The following is a 16,298-nucleotide window of genomic DNA, read 5'->3' as shown; positions in this document are numbered from 1 at the left end:
ATAGCTTTTCATAGATGAGTGGTAGTGGACCCTGTAGCTTGGCTGGCTTGAGTTAAAAGGCCCATCAGTCAAACAGCTCTGCCAACAGCTAAGCCCATAAAACAAGCTGTAGAGTCTGCTTAATTCTTCCCAGGCCATAAATAGTTCTTTATTAATGGAACATCAGTAGAATGGCTTTTGCCATGGGATCAAATCTTTTGATCTTTGCTCCCTGTGTGACAAACAAGATGCTGACCAAAGTTTAAGAGCTAGGGCTAGCCACTTGTCGTTGAGAATGAATGAAGATAAAAGATGGAATTACTTCTGTCAAAAGCCTATTTTTCAACAAGGTCAAAAATTATTTGTGATATGTCTCTGGGTTGCCACTCATACAGAGGGACTGTTCACACAGTCGGACGCCTGGCTCCTCCACACGGGCCAACAAGATTCCTTAATACTGCAAACTGATTTGCATGCTCACACCATTTTCTCTGGCGTTGGTCATTACTACAGAAAGTGAGAGCCTACTATTGAAACTTCTAGGTACACAACCAACTGAAACATTGAATCCTTGAATCCTATTGTGTTTCATTGAAGGATGGAGCACCCATGCCTCCTCTATAAATCTTTTCTCCCAGGCAGTATTCTCTGCTCAAGGTGGAGGTGGAGTTAATTTTTGTATTCTTCCCAAGGCCACCCATTTTCAGATCCTGTAACACATTCTTGTCTGCAGTCCTACATTATGTGCGAGTGCCTCTCTTTTTGTGTGTGTATGTGCATGTAAGCTAATGTGTGTACAGTATGTGGGCGTAATGTACAAACTCTACTTTGTAGGAAAATACTCATATTTAAGTATTCATAAATTCTTTGAACCGCTACACGAGACATTGATCTTTTATTTTATTTAATTTAAAGCAGCTATTGTTATTTCTTTCTTTCTTTCTTTTCTTTCTTTTTATGCATGTTAAAATGTGCCAAACTATTTCCCCCTTTACCTTGCCATGATGATTCCATGATTTTCAATATGTCTAAAGAAAATTCAGTTGCCATGGTGACTCCCCAGCCTCAGAACTCTCTGCCATTTAGCTTAAACATCATCCTTTCATTCTTCAAGGTTATGGTGAAAGATATCGTTTCCACTCCCACCTTCCTCTCTCCATCTCCTCTCATTTCGTTCTAAATCACTCCCAAATGAATATGTGAGGTACTGTCTGAAAATTAACTTACAGATAAGTGTTTTTTGTTTGGTTGGTTGGTTGAGATCACAACATACTTAGGCTATTTTTTTTATTCAACCATATCCCTTGAATTTCATCGAGCAAATCATGTTGTAATACAGGAGAGGATACCTCTTAAAACTATTATTTCTTTAACAAGTATCGCTTGAAAAATATTTGAAAACAGGTTGTTTTTCTCTTGTTCAAAGCTAGTTCCTTGCTAATTTTCTTTTCTTGACTGGTTTGGGGTGACATATTCTGTAATCTGGTAGATATGTGAAGAATCCTTCGTACAATCATTCCTGAAAACTGAATGGAAAAAAGATAAACAAGCAACAAAGAAAAAGTACCCTCTACAGTACCCTCCAGAATTATTGGCCCCCCATGCTAAAGTTGACTGTGTGTGTGTGTGTGTGTGTGTCTGTGTGTGTGTGTGTATTTATGTATGTATGTGTATGTACAGAACCCTCCAGAATTATTGGCACCCCATGCTAAAGTTGACTAAAATCTGGTATAAAAAATAATCTGTTGGTGATTTATAGTAATCTCACAATGAAAACAAATAGGAAAAATCCAACCTTGAAAGGAAGCAAATATTTTGAGAAAAAGGAAAATATCATAATCTTACATATCAAGAAAGAAATATTTGTACAAAAACACGTCACAATTATTGGCACCTGCTTATAATACCTTCTTAAGCCTCCCTTTTCCAATAAAACAGCTTGTTATATTTAACTATGACACCCCATAGTTGGAGAATACAAAGCAAGAGATTGGTCTTTACAAAATCTCCCCAGATCGTCCAGATTCCTATGTCCACACTTGTGCATTCTCCTCTTTGACTCACACCACTGTTTTTCTATGGAGTTTAGATCAGGGGACTGAGATGGCAATGGCCGAAGCTTGATTTTGCATTCAGTAAACCATATTTGTTTTGATCTGGACATTTGTTGTAGTTCATTGACCTGATGAATGATCCAATCATGACCAACGTTTAGTATCTTGGCAGAGATTGACAGATTTCCTTTAAAAATTTTCAGGTTTTTCATGTTGTTCATGATACCATCTTAATTAGATTCCCAAGGCCTTTGGGAATAAAAACAGCCCCACAATAGCACAGCCTCTCCACCATAATTCTCATTAGGTATGGGGTTCTTTTCAGTATAGTCATTCTTCTATGTATACCAAACACACCTAAAGTGTTCCTAGCCAAAGAGCGCAATTCTCATGTCATCTGACAATAGACCACACTTCCAGACAAAGTCACTGTATTCAGTAACTCCTGCCGTTTACATTGGTAATTAAATGACTGGACAGGCGTTTACCTAGCATGCCTTCTAAATAAGCTATTAGCAGTGAGATCACTTTTGAAGATTGTTTGGGGGACTTGGTGACCCTAAGATGACACCTTTGTCTGTAACTCTCCAATAGTGGTCCTTATGGAATTTTTTGCCTATCTTACCATCCTCCACACTGTACGTAGGGGCGAGATAACCATGGGTCTTTGTCCAAGCATGTTTGTTACATTTCCAGTTGATTAGAACCTTTTAATCATTGTTTTAACTGTAAATATAGGCATTTTCAACGAAGTACCTAGTTTTTATAGACATTCACTTACAAATGTCAACACACTTTCTTTTTTATTTAAATTTAGTGTGTTTTCTTGTCTTTCTGATGTTGAAAAATGACAAGAGGATTTAGCCTCTGTGTCACTTTATTTTCATACCTTAGTAAAAAACAAAGTAATGAACTCTGAAAGTTCACAGACACTCTGATTAACTTAACAAAGTTGAAATTAGATAGGGAAATGCTTCTGTTAGGTTTTGTATGCAATATTTTCTAGGGGTGCCAATAATTGTGAGCAACGTGTTTTCGTTAAAAATATTTATTTCTTTATGAGATTTTCTTTTTTCTCAGAATATTTTTTTTCCCTTCAAGGGTGGATTTTTCCTTGTTGTTTACATTGTAAGAGTACAATGAATCATCAAAAGATTCTTTTTTATGCCTGTTTTTAGTCGACATTACCAAAGGTGCCAATAATTCTGGAGGGTAGGCTACTTTATCTGCAGTACTTCTCCAGCACATTGTCCCTGATGGCGTTACTTAGCAACATGGTGATCCATGAAGTCTGAAAGGGGAAAGAAAAACACCTTGATTAGATGTAGGCTACCTTATGACACATATAGGCTAAGAAATACAGTGAAATATATCATGTGTATTCTGTTAGGTAGCTTACTGAAGATGTTATTATTAACCAATGCATAATACTAAAGGCACTTACAGTTATAGTAGGATAATCATCTATGTTTGTCTAATGCCTTTATCCTAGTATTTGAACTGCATCACCATTACATGATTCTGATATGATAGCCTAATGATCTTAGGACTGAATATGAAAATGGCCTATACAGGCTGACACCATCACACTTGTTCCTTAAGCAATCCCCTATGCAGAACGTTGTTTCTTGATAATTTCTTTTGAGTCCTCCTATATTGAGAATTAGCCTATTACCTCTCACGGATGACATCACCCGAGGATCAGAAAAAAAAAATCTCATGTCTGCAGTTAAATATATTTCACTCTCAATAAAGGAGGTAATGCCAATTGGATATGAAGGAGCCTCGTCAGAATGTTCTCAGAAATCTAAACATGTGTAATGTCAGTGGGGATAACGTCCTGACATCTTTGGAATAGGTGTACATTTTTTGTTTTATATTGTAAAACATTTCACATAATCTTACACGGTCTGACTCTGTTTTCTGGATTGTTTTCTTCCAATGCTCCCGAATCCGACTCTATAGCCCATTTAGGGTGTTTAAAGCGACATAGGCTGACAATTCAGCACCATGGACCGGTGTTAGTTTGATGTTTCAAATGTCACTTTCTCAGTCACGTTCAGTGTAAGAGTGAATACAGTGAAAATGTGATTAGAATGACATGCAGGAGGTTTGAAGGACCAACTGAAATCGCAACAGTAGGCTAGTCTGTATTCAAAGGTATAGCATATATAGCAAGTGGTTCTCAGCATTTATAGCATACGTCTACTATTTGTGTTCGGCTACGTGTAGCCTACATTCAATTTCATGTTACGTGATCCTGGCAACTGGTTGTTCGTCTTGATCGGCCACTGCATGCCATTGCCAGGCCGGCACGTTTCGATTTATCACAACAACATGTAGGTCCATGCGGGGTCAAGGATGGCATGAAATTAGGCTATTCTTTCTCAGAAGTGTCTCCCTCTGTCATAGTATGTTTATACTGAGACTGTTGAAAGTTGTTTGTTCTTACAGTAGCCTAGGCTAATTAAATGACAAACTGCTTGGGACCATTGAAGGTCATCCGAACCTTTCGAAATTCTTAGATTCTTCTAATTCTTGGACTGAATTCTATTACCGTAGCAAGGCACTCACGTTAAGGACATAAGCTATTTGTATGCATGGACTGGACAAGTATATGCTTTCCACCTGTCTTTTCAACTGACTTGAGAGGTGGGGTAGTTTGTTCCATGCGGGAGTTCGTGCGCGCGCACTTGTGTTGGCTGTGTCACAGCGCGGAGCTAACCTGCGGGAAGGGTGGTGCGGCAGGAGAGATGCGGAGTTACTGACATCTGTGCGGAGTGCCAGCCTCATGCATTCAGCAATCTAAGACTTCTTTAAATAGATACTTTTATTGAAACTTTGGGAGGACCTCAAAATACAAGGTAAGCTGAGTCCATCTACACCAAATATTTTGTGATAAGTTTAGTAATCTACGGGTTTTACGGGATTTAGAGTAACGCATGAATGCATCATATTTAACTCCATGTTGTCATCAAAATACATGCATACAATCGTTTACACTATAGCCTACATTTGATCCGGTAACTTGTGTATATTGATTATATTTTGTCATTGTGTGTTTCTTTTGTCTGTTGTGGAAACATATGAGAAGAATGGGGAGCGATGCGGTGCAGATAGTTAAAGAGGACAAGTGTGCAACAGTTCACTCTGAAGAGTGTTTGCCAAACTTCACGTGGCAGCCTGATATCTACAATGACACACCCAATGGAACCTGGCCGGCCGAGCCAGAGGCTATGTCTCCAATCATCCCCATAATAACGGCGCTGTACTCCGTAGTGTTCGTGGTGGGGTTGGTGGGCAACTGTTTTGTAATGTATGTCATCATCAGGTAAGACAACCATCTGTGCTATAGACATTTTCAGTCACAAAAAGTTTCTAACTTTGTACAGCCATTCTGTGCAGTTACACAGGCAACAGAGCATAGACACATTGGAAACAATAAATTCAAGGTACAAAGAAACGTTTTATTTTTATATTATTGTAAATTGTACGCTTAGTTGTGAGGGTTTTTTTCTCAGAGATGCGCTGAATCCTGTTGCAGGAATAATGGAACGTGAAAGGCTCGGACAATGCGTTGAAGCACCAATAACAAATCATCCATCATAAAAGCTCATATATTTTCCCTTCATAATGCATTTGTAGTTACTTTGGCGTCCCCGTGTGGATTGTTAGTAAAGGACTATCAGTCAACTAATTTGATAGTGCAGGCTATATAGTTGTATGAACATGCAGTTCAGTACAAGAACGTGCAGTACAAGAATAATACAATATATAATGGGTGTTGAAATCTTTGGTAACCTGACCTGTTTTTACCTGTATACAATTCACTGATAAAATCTTTAGTGCAAATGTCTATTCATTGCCAGATACACAAAGATGAAGACAGCCACCAATATCTACATCTTCAACCTGGCCATGGCAGACGCTCTGGTCACCACCACCATGCCATTTCAGAGCACTGACTACCTTCTTAACTCATGGCCTTTTGGTGAAGTGGTCTGTAAAGTCTTCATCTCAATCGACTACTACAACATGTTCACCAGTATCTTCACGCTCACTATGATGAGTGTGGACCGCTACGTGGCGGTGTGCCACCCGGTGAAGGCCTTGGACTTCCGGACACCCGTCAAGGCCAAGATCATCAACATCTTCATCTGGGTGCTCTCCTCTGCTGCAGGCATCCCTGCCCTGATTCTGGGAAGCACTCAGACCAATAATGGTACTACTTTTAGCCTGCTCACCACACACTCTTACCTCTGCACACTTATTGTATGCAAAGTTTGCACATATTTTTGTACCTTACAAGGCAAATATTGTGCGCCTCCCCTCTTTATGTTACTTTGGTTTGTAACACAGTTGGATTACATTATGGTGCATTGTGTTGTGCATGAGTTCATTAGGCCTATTTACTTGTGACTGTTCTGTTTACTTTGGTTTCTTTGGTAACAGTCTCCTAAGAGAGGTTCCTGCAGTTTAGGTAAAAAAACATAAAACATGTCTTTCTCCTTGACTCCAGGGATGCGGCATAAATGTCCTTGCAGTTAATATAATAAAAATTGATGATCCAATATGTGTTGTCACTCTTTCCAGGCACAACAGAGTGTGCCCTGCAGTTCCCCGACCCATACATCTACTGGGACACTCTGATGAAGATCTGTGTCTTCATCTTCGGGTTCGTGGCACCCCTCCTTATCATCACTGTCTGCTACACGCTGATGGTGCTGCGTCTGAAGAGCGTGCGCCTGCTTTCGGGCTCGCGGGAGAAGGACCGCAACCTGCGGCGCATCACACGCCTGGTGCTGGTGGTGGTGGCTGTGTTCGTCATCTGCTGGACGCCCATCCACATCTTCATCCTTGTCAAGGCGCTCCTTCCTGGCGTGCCCGAGACCACCGACGTCATGGCCGCCTACTTCTTCTGCGTAGCTCTGGGCTACACCAACAGCAGCCTCAACCCCATCCTCTACGCCTTCCTGGACGAGAACTTCAAGCGCTGCTTCCGTGACTTCTGCTGCCCAGGTAGAGGGCGTGGGGTGGGGGAGGGGGTCCATGGGGTGAGCCGGGTCAGGAGCACTCTGAGGGAGCATGCCTGCACTGCGGGAGGCCATGACGAGGGGGGAGGCCAAGGCCGACCCGTATGACTAGCTGTGGAGCTGGATTCCCTCCAGTCACACAGAGGGAGAGAGGACTCCAATGACTTGGGTTTGACACAGATCACTTCTGCCATCTGATGGCTTACAGAGAGGGGTGGGAGTGTGAGTGAGTGTGTGTGTGTGTGGGGGGGGGGAGGCTTAAGAAGGGGCGTCTTTCAATGTAGATTGCAGAGACGTGTACTCTGTGAAATAAAATGGCCACATATATGACAACTTATCTTAATGACCTATGACTTTATCTTAGCCCTCTAGTATTGAGACTGAATGAATATCAAAATGCTAATGAACCAATGATTAAATATAATAGAAGGAAAAACCTACATCCCTGTTTTCTATGAGATGTAATGCCTTATGAAGTGAATTTGTGAACATGAAGTGAACTTATGAAGTATTGGAAATAGAAAAAAACTTCAGCCATAATACTGTTTTCAAAATATAGGCCTTCAGAGAATTTTCTCATGTACGCCCAACAATGTAGGTTGGCGAGGTACTATCAGAGAAAACTATCATTTAAAGATCAGTTGGGTTTGACAGAATACATATTCTCAGGAACCAATGACCTGATCGCATACTGAAACAGTAATGTTGTTAGCAGATGTATACATACTATCTGCTTTTTATTGTTTTTTTGTTGTGTGTCACAAGGCAACCTTAGGGATTTCTTCATCGTGGAACAGGCATTACCAAGATTGGACTTATGGCTTTGAATATTCTATCATAATGACTGCTGACATTCTAATACATCTTATATATTCTTTACAGTGTGCCCAAGGTGCTTTTTTCCATTACATTAGGGAGAGCAGAGTGTAAGATATTTTCATTGAAAAGACATACCGGTAGATCTTCAAAAAATATTCTACATTATGTGTCTGATCATGTACTGCTGCATTTGCACAATATTAGGAACAGACAGGTGATATGAAGTATGTTTTTGACATGACATACTGTAAGTGGAAATCACCCATGATTCAAGCATGTAAATGAATGCAATGTGACATTTGATTTGACATTGTGCTATTGCTGCTATACTTCTGAAGGTGTACCAGTCTCTTGTTCTGAAATAATGCGCACTACCAGCACAAGTAATACCTCCACATAAGTTCAATTGTCACCATCACCATCAATGATGTACTGACAGTAATTTCAGATATGTATGCCTTATATTAGTAAATATTTATTTATACTGTATACTTCTGCTTATAGGAAAGAGTACGTTTCTAAGGTACCTCCAGATGTATTGTATGTGATGGAAAGTCTGTTTTTATGCTTCATGTATTTGCATTTGTGATAGGACAGTGTATTGATAACATTTACAATGTGTGCTTCAAGGTCAATCTTGTAGGATATGTGCCAAACACATCATTAATATAATCTGAAATAGGACAAAATAAGCATGTGGATTTACTGAATGTACGTATATGTGAATGTCCCAGCTGTTGTTTTATTGGATACTACACCTATTTTGAACCTGACCTGTATTATTTAAGCTATGAATAAACAGCTACTTAATATGGGCCAATTAGTGTTTATTACATTGCATGATATGTAGGTCTAGGCGACAACATGAAATACATAACATAAAGAAGCACTACATGTTCCTCAAGCACAGCCAATGCTTAAACATACACATTTTAAGTTCGGAGATATGAATTACAGAGACTGATGATTAAAATGAAAATATTTATAGGGGTTTATTTTTTGCCATATTTAGGTGAATCATAGGTCACCTTAGTTACAGAAACAGCTGTCACATTGGCTACAAGTCCTATATTGTTTGTAGGCCTAGTGTAGAAATGCTCAAATTATTCCCTATTGAAATCTGAGGATATGCCAAAGCATATTCACTTCGTTCATATATGATTCATATGTTTTATTATTATTATTGTGCCGCACCCAAATAGGTGACCACAGGTGTTGTGGTTTATTTACTGCATTTGTATTTTTATATTATTCATGTAGAATGGCACTATGCCAGGACTTTTATTTTTCAATATTATATTATTACTGTATTTTTATATTATTACTAGGGCTGTCAATCGATTAAAAAAATTAATCGAATTAATTACATACTCTGTGATTAATTAATGTAAATTAATCGCATATATAATTTTTGCTGTGAAAGTATTTTAAATATTTAAATTCAAATGAATCATTAAATAATCAGCATTAGTGACATTAAAGCAACACCAAAGAGTTTTTTGTACCTTAAAATAATGTTTCCAAAATTGTTTCCGTGGTTCATCAACTCATAACAGGGTGAACGGCACTTCTGCATTCGCTTCACGGCCCTCTATCGGCTATAACCGCACTATGTAAGTTTGCCAGATCGGGTAGCGGGTTTGTAGTTCGATGGAATGAGACATAAGAAACTACAAATTTGACTTGCATGATGTCGCAATACATCGTACTTTCATAAAATCATGCAACGTATTCTAGCCAGTGATGCCAGTAACGCGTTACTTAGTAACGCGTTAGTCTATTTTTACCACTTTTTTTTAGTCTATTTTTACCACTTTTTTCAGTAACGAGTAATCTAACGCGCTACTATTTACAAACCAGTAATCAGATTAAAGTTACTTATCTAAGTTACTGTGCGTTACTATTTTTGTCATGTTCCTTAATAAAAAGATATATTCTTTGCTTTCTTCTTGTCTTGGGTATTAATGTTATGTAGAGGCTATGCTCACGTTTTCAGCATGAGGACAATTCACGTGCAGCGACACAAACGTAAACAACAATGGAGGGAGAGAGAGAGATGCACATTTCATCAGTCATTACTTTGAGTTTGTGTCAGTTAAACATGACAACATTAAGGTACATTGTACATTCTGTGCTGGCGACAAAGTGCTGTCTAGCTAGACATCCCAAGTCTCCCGAAGTTTTGGGAGTCTCCCACATATTGATAGCGGCTTCCTGACGCCCGCAAATTACATAAAATCTCCCGGAACCTAGAGCGAACAAGAGCACGCAAGCCAGACCGGACTTCAAATCAAAGATTCTAGAATCTTTGCTTCAAATCGCGTGTGCATAGCTTAATGCGCACACAACGGAGAGGGAGAGAGAGAGAGGAGTGGTGCGTTTGTGCCTGAAGCGCATCCAAGACAGAGAGCATCCTGGTCTTTTTTGCTAAATCAACCAATCCGTTTTCAGTGTAAGTGCTTATATCTCTTTTCTCCCAAACATAATTAATCAGTTCAGTCAGTGTATCTAGGAACAGAAGCGTCATGGCAGCGTCAGTGCCCCTCAAAAAGGAAGATTTAAGACCCATTTCACATCAGACTACACAAAAGTGTACCCAATTGTCTCAAAAGATTAAAACATAATGATCATCTTGCACACTGCACTGTTTGTAACAGCAACTTTAGCATTGCTCACGGTGGGTTAAATGATTGCAAAAGACTTGTTGAGGTGAGTTTAACAAGTGTAATTTCATTTGCATATTATTCAGGCCTATAGGCTACAAGATGGCTAGTTGCCAAGGCATGAAAAAAAATCTACATATTTTACTATAACAGTTTCTATCAGTAGGCCTTCCTTATTTGGTGTACTTAGACATTATTGAACAAACATCTGAATTTCAGTATCTAAGTAGGTTAGGTTGGGATGTCTGCTATACATTGCTGTTAAAATGCACTTCCAGTATATTGAGTATTGACAAAACCGTTATCATTTTTATGTTGAGGCGTTGGGGGTGTTGTCGGCAGCTGCTGAAAGTAACTAATAAAGTAACTTGTAATCTAACTTAGTTACTTTTAAAATCAAGTAATCAGTAAAGTAACTAAGTTACTTTTTAAAGGAGTAATCAGTAATCAGTAATCAGATTACTTTTTCAAGGTAACTGTGGCAACACTGATTCTAGCCTACCTTGTCTATGGACATCGTTATTTGCAAAGCCGTTGCTGGATAAACAAATAGCGTGGTGCGACAGAGGAAAAGTTCTTTGGTGTTGCTTTAAAGTTAAAAAACTCTATTATTATTTTCACAGTTAATGGCCATAATAATCTATGATATGACCTAATATGCTGAGGAAATCAATTCAAAAGTGCTTCGGGAAGACGTTTTTTTTTCACATACAAGGCATTTCAGGCCACAGATATAACCTAGGGGACACAATGAAAATAAATTAACACTCCCCTGAATATCAACACTATTTCTTTGCATTGATGTCCGACTTTAGAGTTGACAAACTCTGGTGACATTGCAGAGCACTTTATTTTTATCAACATCGGGCTGTTTTTTAAAAGTAAATGTTCCAATCAATGATCTAGGCATTTTCTTCTCTCTCCTTCATTTTACAGTCTAATGGTTACTGACTAGAAAGGCTGGGGGTCAAAGGTCATACAGAATCGATTAATCTGCGTTATTTTTTTTAATCAGTTATTTTTTCTCAAATTAATTAATCGAAATTAATCAGTTATTTTGACAGCCCTAATTATTACTCTACAACGGCCTAGTGCCTAGTAGGAACATAAGCGCGTGACACAGGAGGTGCAGTTTCGTCTGGGTTGCTATGGGAGCAGAACACCGCTTTGCCCTCAGATGCACCAGCGAATGTCTAATAAGGGCCTCATTACAGAAACTTCCTGACTCTGAAATCCTTATCTCAGTTTAGGATGGCATTTAGGATTTTTGGTATTACAGAAGCATGTTTCCTAACTGCATTTAGGAAAAAATCCTATCTTAACTTTTTTCACTAAATAAGTTAATTAAGTGAAAACTTAAAAATGTAGTCTAGGCTATCCAGATCTGACATCATTTCATGTATTAGTACTAGCATTGATTTTATTTAGATTTTTAAAGAATTAAAATATAAAAAGCGTATTATAAAAAAGCTTATATTTTGACATGTATCTCACCACAGCAAGCTCATAGCTCTACATGCATTTCATGTGTGTGTATGGCAGACTGTCCTGAATCTGGCAATATCATTGCCACGGTGGAGGGATTCACTGGGGCTGAGCAATTTACAGACATATGTGGTGTGCGCCAACACATGTGTGATGCAGAGTACCACCTACCTTCGACATCACCAACCGCCTTGTCTTGTACAAACCAGCAGAGAACACCAACCTTGAACAGCTCAGTGTTGGAGAGGGCCTGCTAGAGATCAGTCCGGGCAGATGGCCTTGTGTTAGTGTTCCAGTCTCCAACCACACAAAGCATGAGGTCATCCTGCTAAAAAGAACTCAGCTAGGCTCCATCCAGCACATTGTGAAGGTCCTTGAGGTAGGCAAAGAAGTCGAGCCAGCTGAAGCAAGACAGCAACGACATTGGGTATATCCCCTCTCTCCAGATGTCAATCCGCCCCAAAGATGACATCCCTGTTCAGAGAGCTTATGCGTCAGTCCCAAAGCCACTTTACAAGGAAGTCAAAGAATACATACAGGAGCTACTGTTGAAAGGATGGATTGTCAAGTCCCAGTCACCATATGCTGCATCGATTGTCTGTGTGAGGAAAAAGGATGGATCACTTCGCCTATGCATCGACTACCGGCTCCTCAACAAAAAGACGGTTCCAGACTGACACCCACTCCCACGCATACAGGACTTGATTGACTCCCTCGGAGGCTACAGCTGGTTTTCCATCTTAGACCAAGGCAAAGCTTACCACCAAGGCTTCATTGCTGAGGGACCAAGGCATCTGACTGCGTTCACGACGCCATGGGGTCTGTATGAGTGGGTTAGAATCCCTTTTGGGTTGCACCAGCAGCTTTCCAACGGAGCATGGAGGAAATGCTTGACACACTCAGAGACGACTGTTGCATACCTTACCTGGATGATGTCCTCTGTTTTTCCTCTGTCATTTGAAGACCATGTTGAGGTGCTGCGTCGTGTCCTCCAAGCGCCGCAACGCCACGGTGTGAAGCTGAGGCCAGAGAAGTGCAAGTTATTTTGTAAAGAGGTCAGGTACGTGGGCCGGCTGGTGTCTGCCGATGGTGTGAGGGTGGATCCGAAAGACCTGGAGGCAGAGCGTGCGCTGAAAGACAAAATGCCACAAACTGTTGGAGATGTCCGGAGGCTGCTAGGCTTTCTGAGCTACTACCGGGCGTATGTCCAAGACTTTTCTCGCATAGGAAGACCATTGTATGAGCTGCTCCAGGTGAAACACGGGGTAGAGCCACCGAAACCATCAAGAGGGAAGACCAAGGGACCCCAATTCGGCGGTGTGCCACCTGGGATGGGAGCAGAACGGCTCAGCAAAGCGATGTCGCATGGGTGGCAGCCCTCAGTTTAACCTCACAGCCGCCGAATCAGTCTGTCCTTCTCAGTGATCAGCCCAGAGGAACTGGCAAGAGAGCAGCGTAAAGATCCAGTCATTGGCAAGGTGTCATTGGCCACTTTGGATGAAAAACTGACAAGAAGCAGCCTGTGTCATCTCCTTGTTTTTCCACCTGTTTCACAGGTTAGTACTGTATAAACGCTGTCCGTTTCATGGTGTCTGCAACTCATGACTGATGTTTGTTTGATAACTTGTTTTTGTGTTATTGTGAACTTTTTAATTGTTATCGGAACTCCCCCTATTACCGTCGGTCCCGTATTTCCGCCGTCTTGCGTGTATGTGTCACTTATCGATAATATCCATAATATATGTCTGACCATTTTATGAATGTTGTGGGGAATACGAGTATAAATAAATAGATATGATACAAGGAATAGTATTTCGTAAAGTATGAAGACGTATGTTAAGAAACAGTTTTGATACAACAGTTATCCTGAAGTAATGAATGTAAATATACTAAGCTATGACACTGGAATGAATGTTTGTTATCTGAATCATATACGTAATGTAACTAGTGCCTTTGATATTGCTGTTTTGTATGTATTTAAACGGGTTAAGTGTTTTATAGTATTGAACTGAATCTTTATGTGCTATTCTATTATGTGCTATTATGTGCTTTATAGTGAGCACTAAACTAAAGAAACTGCACATGGGTAAGGCAGCGGGGCCTGACAGACTGTGTCCAAGGCTACTCAAGGCCTGTGCTGCTGAGCTGGGCGAGCCACTGAAGCACATCTTTAATCTGAGTCTACGCCTTGGACAAGTTCCAACACTGTGGAAGACATCATGTCTCACCCCTGTCCCTAAAAAGCCACATCCTAGTGAGCTTAATGACTACAGACCTGTCGCTTTAACATCACATGTGATGAAGACAATGGAGCGACTCTTCTTAGGTATGCTCAGACCCCATGTACGCCATGCACTAGACCCGTTACAGTTTGCATACCAGGAGAAAGTGGGCGTGGACGATGCCATCACTTATCTTCTACACAGGACACATTCTCACCTGGACAAGGGGAAAAGTGCTGTGAGAATCATGTTCTTTGATTTCTCAAGTGCTTTTAACACCATCCAACCCCTCAGACTGGGAGACAAGCTCTTGCAGATGGGTGTGGACGTTCACCTGGTAACCTGGATCACAGATTACCTGACGGATCGACCATAGTTCGTCAGACTGAAGAACTGTCTCTCTGACACTGTGATCAGCAGCACCGGAGCGCCACAGGGAACTGTGCTCTCTCCAGTCCTGTTCACCTTGTACACATCTGACTTCCGCTACAACACTGAGTCATGCCACATGCAGAAGTTTTCTGACGACACTGCAATTGTGGGGTGTATCAGGAACGGGCAGGAGGAGGAGTATAGGAGCCTGGTGGAGGACTTTGTGCAATGGTGCAAACTCAATCATCTCCAACTCAACACTTCAAAGATGGTGGTGGATTTCCGCAGATCTAAGCCCACTCTGCTACCAGTCTCCATTGATGGGGTCAATGTCGAGGTGGTAAGCACCTACAAGTACCTGGGTCTCCACCTGGACAATAAACTGGACTGGTCAGCCAACACTGACGCACTCTACAAGAAAGGGCAGAGCAGGCTGTACTTCCTGAGGAGGCTGCGCTCCTTCAATGTGTGCAGCAATCTCCTCAGGATGTTCTACCAGTCGGTTGTTGCTAGCGTCCTCTTCTATGCAGTGGTATGTTGGGGAGGAAGCACAAAGAAGAAGGATGCGGGGCGACTTGACAGGCTGGTAAGGAAAGCTGGCTCTGCAGTGGGAGCTGAACTGGAGTGCATCACTTCAATATCTGACAAAAGGACCCTGAACAAACTGATCAACATCTTGGACAATGAGTGTCATCCACTCCACAGCACTATTGTTAAGCAGAAGAGCCTGATCAGCTGGAGACTTCGCTCACTGCCTTGCACAACAGACAGACTGAGGAAGTCATTCATCCCCAGGGCCATTGAACTGTTTAATGCATCACTTAAGGGAAGAGGAGAAATAGACTTCTCCGCATAGTCTGTCTGCCTCTTCACCACCTCCAATGTCTTGAACTGTCTGTCCACTAGTCACTTTACATTTGACTTCTGCCTCACTGTTTGCGTGCTGTATTAGCACATATGCACAACCCCTCCCTCCATGCCACATACCTTTCTTAATATAGTTATTTATATATAGATATATAGACTTTATTCTTGCACTGTTGCACTGTTTGACTTACTCATTTGCACCATCACCATGACACTCATTCACACAGAGCACCTTAAAAAAATTCTTGAATTTCCCCTATAGGGATCAATAAAGTATATCTATCTATCTATCTATCTATCTATCTATCTATCTATCTATCTGTTCTCTGACTTTTGCTACTTTATAATTATATTCGGTATGAATGGTTAGTCAGGTGGTTTGCTACAGGTAGCCTGTACTTAAATACAATGGAATGTCCATGCTGCACTATTCAGCACAAAAAATGTGAATGTATGAATGTGTTTTTGGGATACATGAGCATATGTATGTAATGAATGTATTGAGATACATAAATGTAATGTTAAAGAACATGTTACTGTTGAAACAGACTTATTAGAGAATTATTGCACATACTTTGACATGATTGCTAGTAAATAAAAGATGCACTTTGAATGAAAAACTGACAAGAAGCAGCCTGTGTCATCTTGTTTTTCCACCTGTTTCACAGGTACATTATCTTTATTACTGCTGGGACCACTGTTGGGACCCGTAATATTATTATTAGTAGTAGTAGGCTAGTATTATTAGTATTATTCAGTTAACCGGAACAGCCACAAGGTCAATGAAACAGATACAATCTAAAC

The 16,298-nt window shown here is 40.6% G+C and overlaps 1 protein-coding gene across 2 annotated transcripts; it reads left to right on the top strand.

Moving 5' to 3' along the window:
• The first annotated feature begins 5,128 nt into the window (after nucleotides 1-5,128).
• On the top strand, nucleotides 5,129-14,548 carry oprk1 (opioid receptor, kappa 1). 2 transcript variants are annotated; one of them, XM_076295885.1, is made up of 4 exons: nucleotides 5,129-5,364; nucleotides 5,903-6,255; nucleotides 6,627-7,116; nucleotides 14,393-14,548. In XM_076295885.1, exons 1-4 carry the CDS (start codon nucleotides 5,129-5,131, stop codon nucleotides 14,511-14,513), a joined length of 1,200 nt encoding a protein of 399 aa, XP_076152000.1. In that variant the 3' UTR covers nucleotides 14,514-14,548. The 2 variants fall into 2 exon arrangements, with proteins under 2 accessions (XP_076152000.1, XP_076152001.1); XM_076295886.1 differs by lacking the exon at nucleotides 14,393-14,548 and having other exon boundaries at nucleotides 6,627-7,174.
• The last annotated feature ends 1,750 nt before the right edge of the window (nucleotides 14,549-16,298 follow it).

This window comes from Alosa pseudoharengus, unplaced genomic scaffold (genome assembly GCF_046254945.1).
Source record: "Alosa pseudoharengus isolate Yale_2024_CS ecotype anadromous, Long Island Sound unplaced genomic scaffold, YU_APseudo_1.1 YU_APseudo_1.1_scf_2, whole genome shotgun sequence".
Taxonomy (NCBI): domain Eukaryota; kingdom Metazoa; phylum Chordata; class Actinopteri; order Clupeiformes; family Clupeidae; genus Alosa; species Alosa pseudoharengus.
This window is presented reverse-complemented; position numbering and strand designations above follow the sequence as displayed.

Bases quoted from the DNA above. Each gene is read 5' to 3' on its own strand.
- oprk1 (XM_076295885.1), top strand. From the start codon at position 5,129: ATGGGGAGCGATGCGGTGCAGATAGTTAAAGAGGACAAGTGTGCAACA. The intron at 6,256-6,626 runs GTACTACTTTTA...CACTCTTTCCAG, and splicing joins AAGCACTCAGACCAATAATG to GCACAACAGAGTGTGCCCTG. The intron at 7,117-14,392 runs GCATGCCTGCAC...GCCATGCACTAG, and splicing joins GTCAGGAGCACTCTGAGGGA to ACCCGTTACAGTTTGCATAC.